Below are 18,402 nucleotides of genomic sequence, written 5' to 3'. Positions count from 1 at the left end.
ATTTGACGAAAAGAACTTTTTCCAAAACTTTAGTCATCCTGGGTCGGACAGTCCTAAACAGGTGGAATGACGTCGTAGTTCATATTCGTAATTCATCAGATTCTAAGACTAAAATCGATCATTACCACAAACTAGTCCCTTACTATGCTGATATAACATAGCCCCTACTATTATGTAGTTTCAATTGTTTAGAAAAAATTTAATTTATGGACTCATCGCACACTCATTCTTTATATTTTTCTTCAGGTTAGATAAAGACAAACACTTAACGTTTTCCTTCTTCATTAATTCATTTTTTGATATTCAAATAATTATTTAAATGGTTTCCAATATTCAAAAAATAATTTTTGTATGATTATTAATTAGTAATTCTAGAGATCATGCACTTTTTAAATGATTTTTATTTTTATAACTATTAATTGCAAAAGTCAATAGTGATTCATTCTATGTGCCGTTCACAAGTCATATATTCTGTATTTTGAGACATATGTATGGGTTTGAAATGTAGAATATTTATGTTATTCATGTGTTAATAAGTATTGTAATTTCTAACTTAAACTTTGTTCTTAAATAATATTTTGAAATAAGCTTTTCAATCCATCATTAAAATTCAGAAGTAGACATTCTCTCACACACAGTTTTTATTTACATTGTAATAAGTATGCAGAATTTCCATTACATAACATCTCGCACTTTATAATTAAGCATTTTAAATCATGCGTTTTTAATCAAGTAACAGAAGATAACTTTTCAGTTTTCTTACATATTCCAGGATTGTTGTAAATATCCGCAGCGCTAGATCCCGGTGGATGTGTGCAAGTGGTACCTTCGACACAAGCGTCGGCTTCTACGATACTACACACCTCCCCTTCACACTAAAGGAAAACAAAAAATACATGTGAGACATTATTTTAGAAATGTTCTAAAATCTGATAATGAAAAACTCAAAATATACTCTTAAATTACACTACTGAATATTAAAATTTCTACGCAATGAATGAAGGCTGTCAGAAAATTCGCATTTAATTTACAAATAAATTATAATGGAAAATGAAATTATTTAAATTTGAGGTATAAGAAATGCACAAATCAATGTCATGAGCATCAGCTTTTGTTAAAAATGGCAGATGTTACACGTCTAGGCATCGAATCGAACAGATTACCTTGGATAGTCTGTTCTTGGGGATGGATTACGGTTATTGCAGACCATGTGGCTTCAATCTTATGTCAGATTTCATCAATCGTACTGGTTCGCGGCCACTGTAGTGCCAGTCTCTCTGCAACCATTGACCAATTCATGAGAGATCTGGAGAATACGCCAAGACCAGAGTCACAGTGTTCTAAACAAATACAGAACTTGAGCAACATGCGCTATTTTGCTGGAAAAGCAACAAGAGAGTCCGAAAATATAGCACAGCCATGAACATCAAAACCTCGGTAATATAATGGTAGCCAGTTAAAGTACAGGACATGAGGAATATATGTGAACGGAATGAGTTTTAATGGTGCCTCTACGGCATCAATCCAAATGCTACTATAACCACGAAGACTATCAGCTTCCAACGTTCATTTCTCTCGATGCCTCCTCAGACGGATAGATCATCATGATGTTGTAGGCAAAATCGAGGTACATCAGAAAAGACGATGTTCATTTGCACTGTTAATTACATCGTTGCAAACAAAAATTCCTATTCTGTAGCGTCAATAGACTGAAGCAATGTCCATAGTCTCCTTTCTCGCAATCCATGGCCATTACAAATGTCGCCACACATTCCTTCGGATATTTGGAACAGTGAAACACAGCCTCACGAGCAATTTGACGTTTCGGACACTGCTGAGTACGGCAACTGAGATCCGTCACATCACTTTGTATTGCCTCCTGGTCCTATCGATTGCAAATTCTCATAACAGTCGTTGTATCTCGACCAAAGCGAGCAGCTGTTATGTGGTAAGATAATCGTACCACGTATGTGCTAAACACTGATCTACGATTCTCCCGGGATGGAATTCTGAGATGTGCAAGCATGAGTTCCTTCTTACTTGAGGCATAACCTAATCTCCAATGCAAAAAGAGCGAGTAAATTAGACATCCGAATAAAAACTAGCTTTTAAATTTGTCTTTGCATTATTTCGAAGTCGTCTGCATTAATTTTGTCTGCAATGCGTGTGTACCTTGAAATGCTAATAGTTAGTGTAGCCCAAAGTATTCTACCTTTTATGCAAATTTCAGGTTCTTTGGACGCTTCCTATATGGTTTAGTAATTTTAAGGCAATCAGTGTATCTAGATTTACCCCCTCCCCTGTATTATTCTACAGAATAAAGCACTAATGCAAAACACACTGGAAACTGGAGTCATAGTAAGACGAACGAAACCTTAATCTATTAACGAAATATGACATAATAAATCAGAATAATATCTAAATGTGTTTATATACTTAAGTTATAGGTTAGTAAAAAAAGTTGGAGGGAAAAGCTTAAAAGTAAAGAATCTTGTATTCGATTTGAATAGTAAAAGAAAGCAGTTGTTGACAACAGGAGTACATAATACTTGTTACAGTATACAGTAAACAAATACATGGAATGATTTTCATTGAAAGGTTCATGAAATGATGCGTTCATTACTAAACAGATGATTATATTCTGTATGGGATATCAAAATATGATATGCAATTGTTGCAGTAACACATTGAAAAAAGCAAAGCTGTTAATAGCAAGCATACATTTTCCCTTCCAAAGTTTGTAGTTGTTTGTTCAACAAATCATTATGATCTTAAAGTTATTATGCTTTAATATGAGCTTTTAAAGGAATTTATGTTAATCTTTTGTATTATATTTCACACGAAATTGAAAGACTACTATTAATCAAGCTGAATCATTTTTTCAAAAACGTCCTTTACGAAGGATTCACTCTGTTAGGCAGACAACTGCTGCTTGTTAGCTTTTATTAAACAATCCAAATCATATAAAAGCTGTTTTGCAATAGCCGTGGAGTTCTTTTGTTTCAGTTTTTATTTTTAATTCTATCATCAGCAGTTTAATCGATATTAAACTCGTTTTTAAATCATTGAATTTTTTTCCAGAATGCAGAGGCTTTTGAAATTCTTCGACTTATCACTAGCCAAATGAATAAGACCGCCGAATACTATTAGTTTGATGCTCGCTCAAGTCTTGGCGAACAGGTTGATTCAATGGGAGTTTTCATGGTTTTGATCATCTGTAACAGAAATACGAGCCAATTTCCTTCAAAAAGACGTCTGCGAAGGTATTTTTCCACTAATGTGGAAAGAAGGCCCAATAAACTATGCTATAATCAAATAATTTAATTCAATCCAGTTTTAAAATCTAGAACTTGATCCAACACATAAAATTTGAAGAAAAATTATTGTTATTCCCCTTATCCAATCATTTTTGAGCTCTAATTTGGACATTTTCATTTTGAATGATAAGATTTATCCACTCTTCAGTGTTACTGTTCGTGAAGAGAGAAGGCAGAAATTGCAAACATAAGATTTAAATGTGCTTTTTTTCATTGCTATCCTGAATTTATAAAATATTTCAGAAAATTTACTTTGATTCGAAAGGATTTCATTTAGTGAAGTAATATACACAAAGTGTTAAAAATGTCTCAGATTTCTCTATTTCATCTTTTCATATACCCAGTATATGTAAACTAATTTAAATATTAAGACACAATAACACCCCAAACAAATACTAATTCAGAAATCAAACCACAAAAATCAGCGTTATATTTTCAAATTTTCACAGGACTAGTTTCGATGGTTTTACCGAACCACCATCCTCATCCGCAAAAGCGCAAATGGATAAAACCATCGAAACTAATCCTGTGAAAATTTGAAAGTATAACGCTTATTTTTGTTGTTTGATTTTTGAATTAATTTAAATATTTTAAACTGGAATATCCTGATGACTGAAAACTAAATTTATTATAACACACGAAATGATATTTCCAGAAACATTTTATTTATTAACATGTAATTAATCACGTATTATTTAAAAAATGTTATAATGTATAAGTTTATATCAGAGGCCGCTTGAACAAGTCCACTGAACCATCGTAGTTTAGCATGGTTGCAGTTCGCTGACTACATAGCGTTTTCGAGCGAAACAAAATTCCTTTAAAAAGTGCTCTATGAAACCGTCCATCGTATGGCACGTAGTCCTTAAATACCTTCGAACAGTTTTACCTAACTGAACCTTATAATGATTCTCATCAAAAATGAACTTTTTACCTCGAAATGCCACTGAAAACTTACTATAGTAATAATAATAGCGTGTTCTTTTACACATTTAGATCGTATCACGACAAAGTTGAATTTTTATACTGATTGGTGCTGTGAATGTAATTCCCAATAAATTTCAATTAATCAAGCATTAACCTCTGAAACACTTATTCCTTCTCTATAACAAGAAAAATAAATTGTTTTGCTTATCTGCAATCTAATCTACTATAAAAATGGTGAACTTTAAAAATTTGAAATTCAAGTCCCATGCCAAATACCCAAAAGTACTTAGTCCAAAAGTATTTAATAAGCACTCAGATACTTGAACTCATTCTTAAAAATCTATTACTTTAAAATAATTATAAAAAAATAGTTCATTTTTGTGCTAGCTTTATTTTTTTTTACCCAACCATGCAGTTGCAAACACTAGATTTTTTTTTTATTTTAAAGCTGGAAAATCATTTTGCTATCTCTCTTCTTATCTATAGCTAATACACCTGTTCAGCTCCACTCGACAGCAGAGAAGAAAAAATTAAAAATACATTTTTAAGTACCCTTTCTCTGATAAATAATCTTTTCAAAGAACCGATTTTTCCGTTTTCCTCCTCAAGTAAAATCAGTTTAAACGGTTTAGTATTTCTAGATAATGCAAGTAATAAACACTTATATACGAAATATCGCATAAATATATTTTATGAACTTCATATGCATAGTGGTATTCTACGTTGTGCATATAAAAAAAGGTGGCAAAACAATTTTGCATCTATGACGCAGTATTCGGACAAGGAAAAACAAGTGAATGGAAAACTAATGCCATAGTGAGTAAAATCAAAAACTTAAATCAACTTATGATTAAAACTTAATTAATAAACTTATGATTAAAATTAATCAATAGTGAGTAAACTCAAATAATCAAATATAGACTTAAGTCAAGCAAAAACACAAATGTAAATCTGTTTGTAAAATGCATCCCAAATTGAAAAAACTGTATCATCTACTATTCTGCACTGATTCGAATCAACATTTTTAGCTTATATATTTATTCATTCTGCAGAATTTCCTTCTTGGGATTTCGTGCCTTGAGTTTTTAAGTTCTTTTTATAAGGACTACTGGAATTTATAGACTTTTAAGAATTCTGTCATAACACAAAGGCGGTAATTCCAGAGTAATTACAAAGGCGATAATTTGTTGCTTTGAGTTAACATGTAAAATCATGTCCTGTTAAAATAAAATAAGTAGACCAGATGTCTCGGAAACTGATGGACGAAGAACGGACAGAACATAGACAAGCGCATTTGGAAAATGTTGCTACTGTGCGAAATATAAGATTTGTTAATTTATCTTCCACTGTGAATACTCCAGCTCGTGTTTCTAGTCAGCAAAACATACGATCTTTAATTTATTTTACAAATTTAATCAATCTGTTATTGGTTAATGAATTGAACCACTTAAATGAGATAAACGCTTCTTTAAAAAGTTAAAATTTTTATTCTGCACTTTTTAATAATGTGTCCTTTAATTTTTATGAGCATTTTTAACTCAGTTGTGTTATGTAACTGGTTCAAAATTTCAAGTTAAAAATATAATGATATATTAAACATCTTAATACATTTTTAATTTTTTGAAATTTTAATTTTTTGCTAGACAATAGTCTGACGTTTACATATTTCAATATTTTTTAACTTTTATCTAGATTGGATTATTTGATATTTGGAATGCCCGTTGCGGCTTTCTGCCAATCTTTGAGTTTTCAATTTTGGCAACAAATTTCAACGAATTTCGAATGCATAAATTAAATTCAAAGTACAAATTGCATTAGAGATAAAGCTAAGTAGTAATAGGATAACGCTCAATTTTGAAACTCCGTTTGCCGTTGTCGTTCCGTTTGTCGTTGCCGCCGCGTCTAGCTTGCAAATACCGGCTATCTTCATTTGGTTACTTCATAGCGATGCAAGGACAGAAACGTCTATGTGAGTCCTGAAGACAGGATATAATACATAAAATATAAATTTCTCATAGACTGGAAGACTATATACACAATATTTACAACCATTTGCTTTGCATTAAATGAGTGATGAGGATGAAGTCAAAATCATGCTATAAACACATATTCAGCAGAGATTTTGGACAGAGTACAGATGCGAAAGCACAGCTTTATGTAGGAAAATTTTGGTTATCGCTAAGCATGAAAGCCACGAAATGGTGAAGATGGCAGTCCTCATGAAGAATTTCTTAGTTGAAAAGTTCAAAATGCTTCATTATATTACATTCTTGTGCTTCCTAATAGAAGCGTTCATTGAGTTTTCTGAGAAACTTCGCCAACGGTTCGATCTTTAGGTCGTCAGGAAAATGTTTGTTACGCACATAGAAGTGGACATTTGTAATAAAGCGAAAATATCTTCTTTGCATCACTTGAAGCTTCTTAAGTTCCTTATCGGAGATAGTTGTCCATGTCGGCGAAGCGTAAGTCATGACTGGTCTGATAACGGAGAGGTAAATAAGTCTCTTCTTGTTCAGGTCCAGTGAAGAGTATTTCCCAATAATTGAGTATAAGCATTTGACGATTTTAAGTGCCCTGTCACGCACATTATTAACATGATGTGTCCAAGTAAGTCGGTCGTTAAATAAAACATCAAGCTATTTGGCCTGGGAAACCACTGGAAGAATTTCGTTAAATAAAGAAAATTGTTTCTTAATCGGAGTGCTCCTTTTGCGTTTCCGAATGATCAAGAGCTGTGACTTTGAGGTATTAATTTGGATTTTCCATTGCGCACACCACTGTTCAATAGAAGGAATAAGATCCTAAAGTTTTTTGACTGCGTGATTTATATTTTCAGATTTTACAGCTAACGCGGTGTCATCTGCATAGCAATCCAAAATAGAGTTGTTCTGTGGTATTTCTGGAAAATCTGCAGCATAAAGTAAAACATCTGTCCTAGGACCGAACCTTGAGGAATACGACTGCGAATATTCTTTTTGCCAGAGTGAGCACCATTTACACAAACATAAAATGCCCTGTTCGTGATCAAAGAATGTATTGTAAGTAATAGCTCTCTATCAAAGTTACAGGAAATCAATTTTGAGATAGGTCCTTCATGCCAGACGCGGTCGAAAACTTTCTCCACGTCTAGCATTGCATGAGGAGAGAAACACACTATTTATTATGGAGCGCTGAATCAGCAAACTCCGTAACCCGTACAAGTTTGCATGGTCATCGACAGCTTGGCTCGAAAACCAAATTGTTCAGGCGGTAGTAACTTGACATAAGGTTGCATGCGTGATAAAATAATCCGTTCGTAGATTTTTCCTAGAACTGGTATTAAACTGATCGGCCGATAATCGTCAGGTTTATTGTGATCCTTACCAGGCTTCGGAATCAAAATAACTTTTGCACATTTCCATAAGCTAGAAAAATAGTTGTGGTACAAGTATGCATTAAAAATGCTGGTCAGTTTACAAATAATGTTGCGCGGCAGGTTTTTGTTTTAGCAGCATTAGTGATGCCGTCATTACCGGGCGCCTTGCGCGGTTTACATTTTTTAATAATATTCTCAACTTCCGCAGGAGTGGCAAATTTCGGTATATTTTTGACAGATGGTGCAGAGATCCAGTCACGTACTTGAAGTAGCGTGGATGATTCGAAATTTTTATCAACAGGCCATTCATTTGGTGTGAATTGAGTTTCCAAATGCATACTAAAAATATCCGCTTTGTCACTATTTAGAGATAGCCACTTTTCTATTGTAAAAAATAAAGAGGGCGGTGTGATGGATAAATCGATTTACATTTTTAATCAGAGTCCAGAGCGAGCCATTCTGAATTTAATCTCCGATAATTTTTCGCTCCACATTTCATCTTTGTGTGATTTCACTGATTTCTTAACGTCCTTATTTTAGCGATTTATCGCCCTTTTTGCAACGGAAAGGACAAGACTTTTCTGAATCGATTACGCTGCCTCATGAGTTGTCGGATATTCCTAGGGAGACGAAAAATCTTTTCGCCTTTATTAATCATATAGCTTGCTTCTTCCACAGCGCTTTGAATATGTTCAGTAATAGAAGAGACAGCTGCATCGACCCCTTGTACACATCATTTAAATTTATGATATAATTTTTCATAATATTTCCATAAAGTTGCCAATCAGTTATTTTAACTGAGGAACTGAAATCATTCTTTTGAACCCCAAGTGTAGCAATGACGGGTAGATGATCTTACGAGAGTTCATGGGCAACATCTAAATGGGAATCGTGGTTGTAGATAATGCAATGTCCAAGATGTCAGAATGTTCAATTCTATCAGGGCGATAGGTGTATTCATCCGGTGTGTAAAGTGCTACAAGATGGTTTAGAATATAATCCTGGAGAATTTTGCCGTTCGGATTACTGCGTCTGCAGTTCCATACAGTGCTTTTGGCATTCAAATCCCCCGCATGTATATAACAGGAATATCCTAAGTTAATAGCGTAACCAGTAGCCTTTCAGTAAGGTGATTTTGGGGTGGGTTATACAATGAACAAAAATATAAGTCTTTGCACACCGGGAAGGTAACACAAATAGTCACTGATTCATAGCCTTTGTTATTGCATTAATTTATGAGACAAGAAGGAAAATTTCTTTTAACGTAGACAATGACACCTCCACCGCGATGAGAAATCCGATCACAACGGTAGCTATGATAATTTGAAATATTAAGACGGTGACACTGCTGCGCATGGGATTCTGTAATAATCGCAGTATTGATGTCGTGATCACGAAGAAATTGTTGCAGTTCATGCTTTCGATTTTGGAGACCGTTAGCGTTCCATATCATGAAGCGTATATAGTTCGCTGTATTTTTTTATCTATCCATTATTAGATTTTGTAGTGTCTTGAGATGCTGGTGTGTGTGTGTGTATATGTGATTATGGCAAAGCCTCGAGGGCTATCTGCCTAAAGGGAGGGATGCCTTTCGTGGAGGACTTTCTAAGGGAAACTGGCTCGTATACACGTTACACATGGGGAAAACCACGAAAACGCCCATGCAGCCAGCCCGTTCGCGGGATTCGAACCTCGGACCGAACTACCAGTGTTCAGCGACTTTACCGCTCGGCCGCTGATGGGCCCTTGAGATGCTGGTTTCATGTCTTGAGTGAGTTGTTTAAATAGAAGTGGGAAGCCAGATTCTTTAATGATGTTAACGAAACTTTTAAGTTCGCTGAGTATGGTTTTTGCCTCAGCGATAACTGCCGTTGCAACAACGTTTGATTGCTGTAGGATTTGTAAGTAAGTATGATTTGTTGGTAATAACTCTGTCAGCATAAGATGTTACTGGTGGGTGAGGTCTTGCCGTAGGAAATTTCTCGCATTCCGTGTAATTTGCAGTGTGACCCACTTGCTGACAGTTGGCACACTTCGGTGGAGTGCTTCTATCTTTGTCACAGTTATATGACTCCTGTGAGACACCGCATCGGACGCATTTGGGTTCGTGGTTGCAGTGTGATTGAGCATGATGAAATTCCTGGCAGCGGAAACATTGCAGTGACCCAGCACGACCGTTATATCTCTCCATAGTGATTCTAATTCCATTAATACATTTTTCATGGAAAATCTAATGGCTCTTAGCTTTTCTTTCAAGGGTTACTAGAAACAGGGATAGGTTGCTCATTTCACCTCTTCTTCTACGTTTTAACTGATTAACACGAATAACACTGAACCCTTTAGCAAGTAGCTCATCCGTTATTTCATCGATCGGAGTATATGAAGCTAGATTTCTGATTTCAGCTTTTACACCTGTTGTCAGGAAGTTCAAAACAGTGATAGCAGACTCCAGCATCCGTAAGCACCTTAATGATTTGTCTTTATAAAAGTTGGAGTCTTAAATTGAATTTTGAAGCCACCCTGAATTAACTGCCCGTAATAATCACGTTCAGCTTGCAGATTATATCCAATTAACAGAGCTTTAACATGAGAGAAGGCGAATCTTTCATCTTTTATCATAATGGGTGGGTGTTTACGTCCTAAGGTGCCTTGATTAGTTGATGGTGTCGTCAGTGAAGGGTGATCATTAGGAGTGGTATCCATAGCGTCAGGTTTGGAGGGAGTAGCTGCCTGATCAGCAATCGGTAAGCCAGAATGCTCAGGAGGTGGAGGGTGAGGGGTAGTCTTCCTAATAGGTTTAATTTTAAAACTGTTTATCATTTTTAACTATATAACCTTTATTTTTTCTAACGAATCGGTTTTTAAACACTACAAAAAATTCATTTTAAAGTAAAGAAGTTTAATCCTTTTATTCAATAAAATAGTTAATAAATAATTAAACAAATACGAACAGTAGAAAATGCGACGCGATCTTGTAAGAATTTATACTCACCTTGTAACAAATATCACAGCAATGACACTCATCTTTGTAACTTCCGCAATTACAAGAAACCTTTGGACATGCACTGAAATCGCAACTGTCTGGACACTGCATGGGGGACCGTCCTTCAACGCTCAATGTCCTAATCGAAAGACAAAAACAGAAAACATCACCTAATAGATGACAACTTTTCTGGAAAATAAATAGAATGAAATAACATTCGGCCTATTTCAGCTATTTAAAAATTATGTAATAGGTTCTAAACTAACTACCGTAGTAAAATCATATTTTAACAACCGTAGCAGACTGTTGAAAACTGTAGTTGAATCAAGGAATTATCTAAATTTTTCCATAATATAAAGATAAAATGCTAAAATTTCTGTTTGTACTTACCAGTTATATCACATTTTCATGACTTAAGACCACACATCATAAATATATTAACTTTCAAAAATTAATACTCAATAATTTTCCGTTGTTTCGTGTATTTCCGGCTCCATCAATTAAAACAATCATTAAACTGCAGCCGCCGTTAAATCATATTTCAAATATATCTTCTCTTTCCCATATTTTTATTCTGGCGACTTCCAACTTACCTCTGAATAAATGGCAAATATCGTCATTGCTTATAAATTTTTAAAAGCTTTAAGTGCAGCATCATACTATTTCATATGTCTTGGTGAAATCATGCGCATTACAAATTACAAAATGCAATTACAAAATTTAATTTGTAAGGGCTCGCTTACACGGTAAATCGTTTAGCGGCTATATTGGGAATTGTTTCTGCAAGTTCTGAATGTTCGAGAAATTCACAAATCGTGTGGCCTAAAAATGTGAAAAAGTATCTAGAATTTTGCAAAATTTTATCGAATATTTAAATTTGTTTAAAGTCCATAGTCATAAAAGTGAAAAAAAAAATGTGTTACAACTACATACTCTTTTTTCAAATTTTCTAACATTTGAACCCAGTCCTAATCGAGAAGGTTTATAGTTCACTGCTCTCAAATTGTTTTGGTCTTTCGAAACGGATTTATCAATAACGACGCTTCCTTATTCCTAAACGTTTACACGGCGACTTCTGGCGTTTTAGCTGGTCCCACACATGCTCTAAAGTGGACAAGTCCGGGGAGCGGACTTGCCATGGAAGAGGCTGAACATGACGTAGAAAGTTTTGAGCAACTTCAGCTGTATGCGGACGAATGTTATCTTGCTGAAAAATTGTTCCTGGAAGACCATTTACGAAAGGTCCCACATAGGGTCGTATAATGTCATCAACATAATTCTGGCTCGTTAAGGTTATACTTACCACAATTAAAGTGGACGGCTATCATGAGCCATGCCCCCTCCAGATCATTACGTCTGCTGTGCAAGTAGTGTGCCGCGCGACAGCGTGGGTAGAATTTTACCGGTGGACCAGGACATCTCCCCATCTGTAGGCGGCTATCACCTGTCTTCAAAACGAACCAAGATTCATCACTTATTACCGCGTTTAGCTAATATGTGGCATTCCACGTCACTATGCCCTGGAACCACTGCAGACGGAGTAGCCAATATTTTGGTATTAAAGACAGAGCATCATAAGAGCTCTTAGATTGCAGATTCGCTCCCGCAAGGCATCTAAAAATGGTTTGTGGAACAACTGGCTCCTCTACATCTAATTGTATTGTGTAACAAGTCACCTTGGGATCCAAAAGCGTTTGCCGCACGATCCTTCGATCCTGTCGGTTCATCGTCTTTGTGGTCGTTCCACACCGTTGTCCGCACTTGGTGTTCGCATCTACTATCCACTGCCCTCAACATGTTTTGACGGCACACTCTGAAGGATCGACTTAGTGAGTGACACGGCGCGTCCCCCATCCTCTGGTTTTCATGGCGATGATCAAATCCCTCTCAAACTCGCTTAACTGTGAGAATGTCTTCTCACACGCCTACCTGGCATTTTTCGCTTACTAAAGTTCTTAATTTATGCACCCGCTTATAAAGTTGTTATCAGTATAACTGAGGATTTCGAGATCGCAAACAACATCGTGTCACGAGCTTGGATGATATTTCATAGAATAAGAACAGCTTTCGAAAGTTTAGAAGCAGCTGTCCACATGCAACCACAGCAATAGAGAAATGGTCTTGCAAGTAAAGAGAAATCAAAGGAAGATACTAGTAGGTGAAATTTCAAGACCTTCAATATACTGCTCATATCGCGTTTAACTGCGGCAGGAGATTTCATATAGATAGTTTATTCATTCGGTAACCCGTACTGTGTGTGCTACTAACATCTACTCACCACAGACACGTTTTTTTCTGTGATTTCAGGAACTCAGAACTGGAGATCGAGTGCTCTTTTAGGGAACGACAACTGATTTACAACTGATTTAGTCTCATTAATGATGCTGCTAATCCAAACATCTAGAGAGGAAGAGTATCATATAATCCCCCCAACCTTGTAGAAAGGCATTGATCTTGGTTTGCAGGTGTCAGTGTTCCTGTTTGGACAGGTATAATGCTTGGTTTTCATATGGAGCTCTACATTTTCCAAAAAGGCTCAGATACTGATGGCATCTATTGTGCTAAGGTTCTCCTCATTCACAAGCATCTTTTTCCGGTGACTACCTCGCTCTCTTCGTGGAAGATAATGCTAAACCTCATCGTATAGCGGTAGTCTCTGAGCTGTCGGAGAGAAAGAGAACAATCGCTGCACAAATTGGACCTCATAGTTTCCACGACTCATGCGAGATGTTAAGGCCCGTTCCCACTGAGGTTTATCTGAGCTAACGAACACAACTAACGTAGTTGACCCATCACCAAAACCAGCTTTTCCCCATAGAGCAGCAAGTTGAAAAATCTGAACTGCAGGCACAGCGGAGCTAGTCGACACAGGGAACTGACTCCGTTAGCTCAGATAAACCGCAGTGGGAACGGCGCTTTACTGGAAATGCTTTCAGCGTATCATAAACTGCAACAACGGTTCCGCACTTGAATTGACACTACAAGGAAATTGGACCATAATGTCCCAAAAACTCATTGTTGGCCTCTACTAACCAAGAACAGATGATGCAAATCCTGCATTGCCGCCAGTGGTAATCATACCTCCTTTTGAGGATTGTATTTTTCTTGCCTGCCACCTACCAAGTACGCATTTCTGTGCTTGGAGTGCTCAAAACTCACGTTTGAATAAAGGTATTTTTTATCCCTTACCTGATTTCTTGAACCACGTTGTTTTTCTTGTAAGGTTTATCCTACGTTGCCTAACAGTTAATTTTTAGTTAAAGCTATTTTCCTGTCCATTCTTTATTTCAGCTTACAACTTCCGGCCAGAACGTATTTTCAGAATCGCGGTCAAATGCAAATGAGGAGGAGAAGTACTATTTAACTTTGAAGTTCTACTTACTTCGTTAGAGAGCTAGATATTCTGAGCAGCGCGGGTTCGCCTTTTAGGCTACTTTCTCTGTTAAGCTATTATTACGCTCGGCCGTACTTTAGGCTCTTGATAGCTTCGCCGTTAGTTAGCGTTAAGGGGCCAACTCTGTTAGAATCTTGATTAGCTTCGGTTATATCTTTTTAGTTAGATTTAGTTAAGTTTTACTTCTTAGTATTCCTGAGTAGAGGCTTTATTGTAAACTCCAAGAAAGAGTCGCCTATTAAATTTATTTTGAATAATAAAGGGTATTTAACCCTTCTTGAGTTCTGCTCTCTATTCACTCAACTAAGCGATTATTCGCTTACCAGTTCTTAAGGTTTTTTTCATTTTCAGCTTTAACCTAAAGGCAGAAATCTTAACACCCATTCCCATAGTTAGATCTCGACAATGTTTTGAAAAACTGTAGATTGATTTGAAATGCTGTTTCGTAACCAGGCCGATCCTTAATTTTATGCACACTAATGTATAATGATATTATTCAATAGAACATTGCAAAATTTTATAAAATAAGTGTATTTGATAAAAATAAATTTTCGAAAAATGTCGATCTTTCATGGAAATTTCAACTAACTGGTTGCCATTTCGAAATTTAAATCAATTATATTTCGAAACAGTAACTGATTTAAATTTCAAAATGATAATCAGATTTCTATATTTAAAGCTTTAAAAGGAACTCTATGGGTTGTGTATTTTTCATAGTTCCAATTTATTAATATTTTATGTCGCAGAAGATAATTCCTGAAACTTTTGAAACATTCTGCTTAAAAATGTCATTAGAAACATTATTTGGAATTTGTTCATTTAATAAATTGAACTTTTATATGAAATAATAAAACTCCACTGTATTAGGAAATTTATAAACATAACAATATTATTTGTTTAACATAGCAATGCAAAAAAGTATTCAAATTAGAATAAAATCCAACGAAACGTTTAACAAGATATTAATTAGCTTTAAAATAATATTGAAATACTTTTTAAAAATATTTTTCAGCATATCTTCAGGATAAAAAATTTAAAACATTTTTAAATGAATAGCGGTAGTGAAATACCGGTACTCTTTAAATGAAATATAAATCAGGTAATATCTCAGAATTACTACGCATATATATATATGTAAAATAAAAATATATGAATCAAAATTTAATATGACATATATATATATTAAAAAATTATTTTTGTATGGTTTAAGTTATAAATATATAAAACTTACACTACATTAAAATATTGTTGATTCCTAAACTCCAACGATACGATTCTAAATTTTTTCACGTTATGAAATACCGTTTTGTCTGATTATTATTAAAATATAAATAAGAGAGCAGTACTTACAAGCAAAGGACAGAGAGAGCAAAACACAGGTTAAACAATGCTAATTTCATTTTAGAACTTTCAGTAAATGACACTGGAATTCTGAAACGATACCAATAACGTTTTTCTAAATTCCAACTGGCACAACTTCACGTCAACACTTTTTGTAGGCGTTCTTTGTGCTCTATTGCCACGTAACCTTATCAATTCGATGACGAAGCGTCAGAATTCGAAAATTCGCAAACAATATGTTATCAACTAACACGTTACCTTTCAGGTGCAATCGCAAATGCCAAATTCTAATCTCAACCAGATTATTCTTCTCTGCAAACTGCTTTAACCTATTCTGGGGTTCGTTCCTTTCACTGCCTAATGTTTCATTTCAATTACAGTATAAATGTTTACTTTGCAAGATTAAAGTTCATCTCGGTTTTCAGATTTGTTTAAACTAGTGATAACATTTGCAGAAAAAAGGGTTCATCCTATTTCGGATTCTTTGTTCAAAAAAAGTAATATTGATGAAAATTGCAATAACCTTTCATAGCATAATCATTTCTCATGCTCATAAGCGTATTTTAAGTCATATACCTTTCCCGTTATAGGGTAATACGTCCCAAAATATTTTTTTGGCTAATATATATGCGCCAACTCCATATTTCGAAACAGAAACATACTTTTATCATCAGCTCATTTTGACTGCAGCAAATTTTTCTAAACATGGGAAATATGTCTCTTAGATTAGTTAGTTAATAAGCAATCATGAAAAGAGAAACACTTTAGACACACCAGCGGCCGAGCGGTAAAGTCGTTGAATACTGGTAGTTCGGTCCGCGATTCGAATCCCGGCGAACAGCCGAGAGTTTTTGTGATCATAGGTCATAGTTCATAGGTCTTCGCTTATTTAATAAGTATACGACTCTGAAGTCCTTATCTATCTATATCTGTCCTTAGTAGATATCCTATAAGTGAAAAATAAATCCAAATGTTGGAGCAAACCTGTGCACTTGAAGTGCTGAATAACATCCAATGTGGCAGTATGTAACAGTGACATAATTTGCGCAAAATAGCGATTTAACATATCTGAAGCATAACTTTATTATCGTAAAAGCAATTTAGCACATCTGTTACATAAAAACTTTGGCATAATTTTCTCCTCGTAGGTGCTACGGCTGTAGCGTATCCTTCCTCCATGTCTTAAAGCTAACAGAATATCGTGGGTTTTCGTGGTTTTCCCCATGTGTAATATGAATACGAGCCAGTTTTCCTCAGAAAGTCCTGAACGAAAGCATATCGCCCCTTAGACAGATAGATAATCCTAGATTACTTTTCCATAATTGAATAAACCCAAACCAAAAGCACTTCAACAAGTTTTTATTGGCAATAATTACTCTGAAAAAAAGAACAATGCGTTCGATTTATAATACTGAATTTGAAGATAAAAGCATAGTTATAAAAGATAAAAACAAATTAATGGTGGCCAATTGGAAACTTGGGGTTAGAAAATGTTGTGCGTGTTCCCTAAAAATTCGACAAACGAAAGATTTTTTGCGGTCTATGATTCCAGCACACATTTAAAATTCACCTTAATTGCACCTAGCCTCTGTAAGCGTAAAGTTTATTGTTACTTGTAATTATAGATATCTTCATTCATTTTGCATTTATCTTAAAAAAATTACTCAATCTTCCTTCAGTCTTACATGAATACCTTACAGTCTTTAATGAATATTTATTCTTTTACGACGATATTTAACTCAGAAACTTCATCTCCAGTACTTAATACCGTCATGATAACCTGTTTTCTTTAGTAGCTAGGCTCATTTCTGGAATTTCTAATGAGGTGTAAGCTTCTTCAAAATTGCTAACTAAATATCGTAATCTTCTAAAAGTACTTGAAAATTAGCAATGGCTAACGAATTTTTTATCCAGTTGTTATTTCTCTTGTTTATTTTCTGAAGGAACGTACTTCTCAGCTAAAATGTCCAAATTTTTTATTTTATTAATTCCAAACTAAAAATTAAAAAACTTTCAGTTGTTTCAGATCCCGAATGACAAAATGGCCACAGATACCTTTTGTCTGAAGGAGGAAGATATTATTCGTTTAATGGAAGCGTATTTAGACCAAAGAGGTCTTCATATGACGCTGGATGCGTTGGAAAGAGAAACAGGAGTAATCCATTTCGAGTACCCGAAAGAAACATTGACTTTAAGACAATGTATCGTGGACGGACGTTGGAGAGAAGCTATATCACACCTAAGATCTTTGCCTATAAAGGAAGAAGATCTGAAGTTCATAATATTTGAAATAATGAAACAGAAATATGTGGAACTCATCTGTGTTTATGAAGAGGTAAGCGTAAGCTTCATTTTTATTGTAAACAAATGAAACTCTTTGTTTCACAAGAAAAAGCAAACAGCACTGATAATTAGAATTTACGGATTATTTAAATGATTTAATATTTAGATGAGAAGTCTGTGGCACAAACTTTTGAGATGGTACGTGAAAAAACATTCCTCGAGCTTCAATAATTTAAAGATTGAACGTTTTGTACAATTATAAATTATTTTTTAAATTGCTATTTGTGAATTTCTTCCCATATCTTATTAAAAGTACTTTCCCAGAACCATTTCCTACTGTCATTAGATACAAATAAGCAGTAACGAATGTATTATTGTACCTACGTGCAAGGTGCATTTACAGAGTTATTCTGAAATGAATGAAACATGCGAGAAATTAATTACAAATATGTAACATACGTAGCAATAAATATGCCAAATTTTATTGTACTGAAACAACTGAAAGGGTTTTACGATTTTATCAACCATTTGTTTTATAATTTTCGGATATAATTACACTTCTTCGACGACTCTCACCAGGATGCAAATTAATTAATGCATATAAGTATTGATATTAATTTACGGCCGAAGTTTTGACAGTCACCACTTACCGTCTTGATACTATATTCCCCAGCTTCTGAATTTACTTGGAGCAGCTTTATTCCTTGCTAGCCGTATTTGCTCGTGTTATTCGAAGGCCTGAGTCAGCACTTATAGGCACATTTTGTCTTTTGAATCTTCAATATAAATTTTGCTTTTATTA

General features: G+C 34.9%; 1 protein-coding gene across 1 annotated transcript; it reads right to left on the bottom strand.

The window, feature by feature from the left end:
- Window positions 1-623: 623 nt before the first annotated feature.
- Window positions 624-15,508, bottom strand: LOC118183446 (8.6 kDa transglutaminase substrate-like). Its single transcript, XM_035352981.2, has 3 exons — window positions 15,327-15,508; window positions 10,592-10,721; window positions 624-875 (listed from the first exon to the last, which is right to left on the bottom strand). Exons 1-3 carry the CDS (start codon window positions 15,374-15,376, stop codon window positions 729-731), a joined length of 327 nt encoding a protein of 108 aa, XP_035208872.2. The 5' UTR covers window positions 15,377-15,508; the 3' UTR covers window positions 624-728.
- Window positions 15,509-18,402: the final 2,894 nt, after the last annotated feature.

The sequence above is a fragment of the Stegodyphus dumicola genome, chromosome 10 (genome assembly GCF_044657685.1).
Source record: "Stegodyphus dumicola isolate Sdum_Otavi_A_Nest chromosome 10, ASM4465768v1".
In the NCBI taxonomy this organism is placed as follows: domain Eukaryota; kingdom Metazoa; phylum Arthropoda; class Arachnida; order Araneae; family Eresidae; genus Stegodyphus; species Stegodyphus dumicola.
The sequence above is the reverse complement of the archived record's forward strand: the minus strand, read 5'-3'. Positions and strand labels throughout refer to the sequence as shown.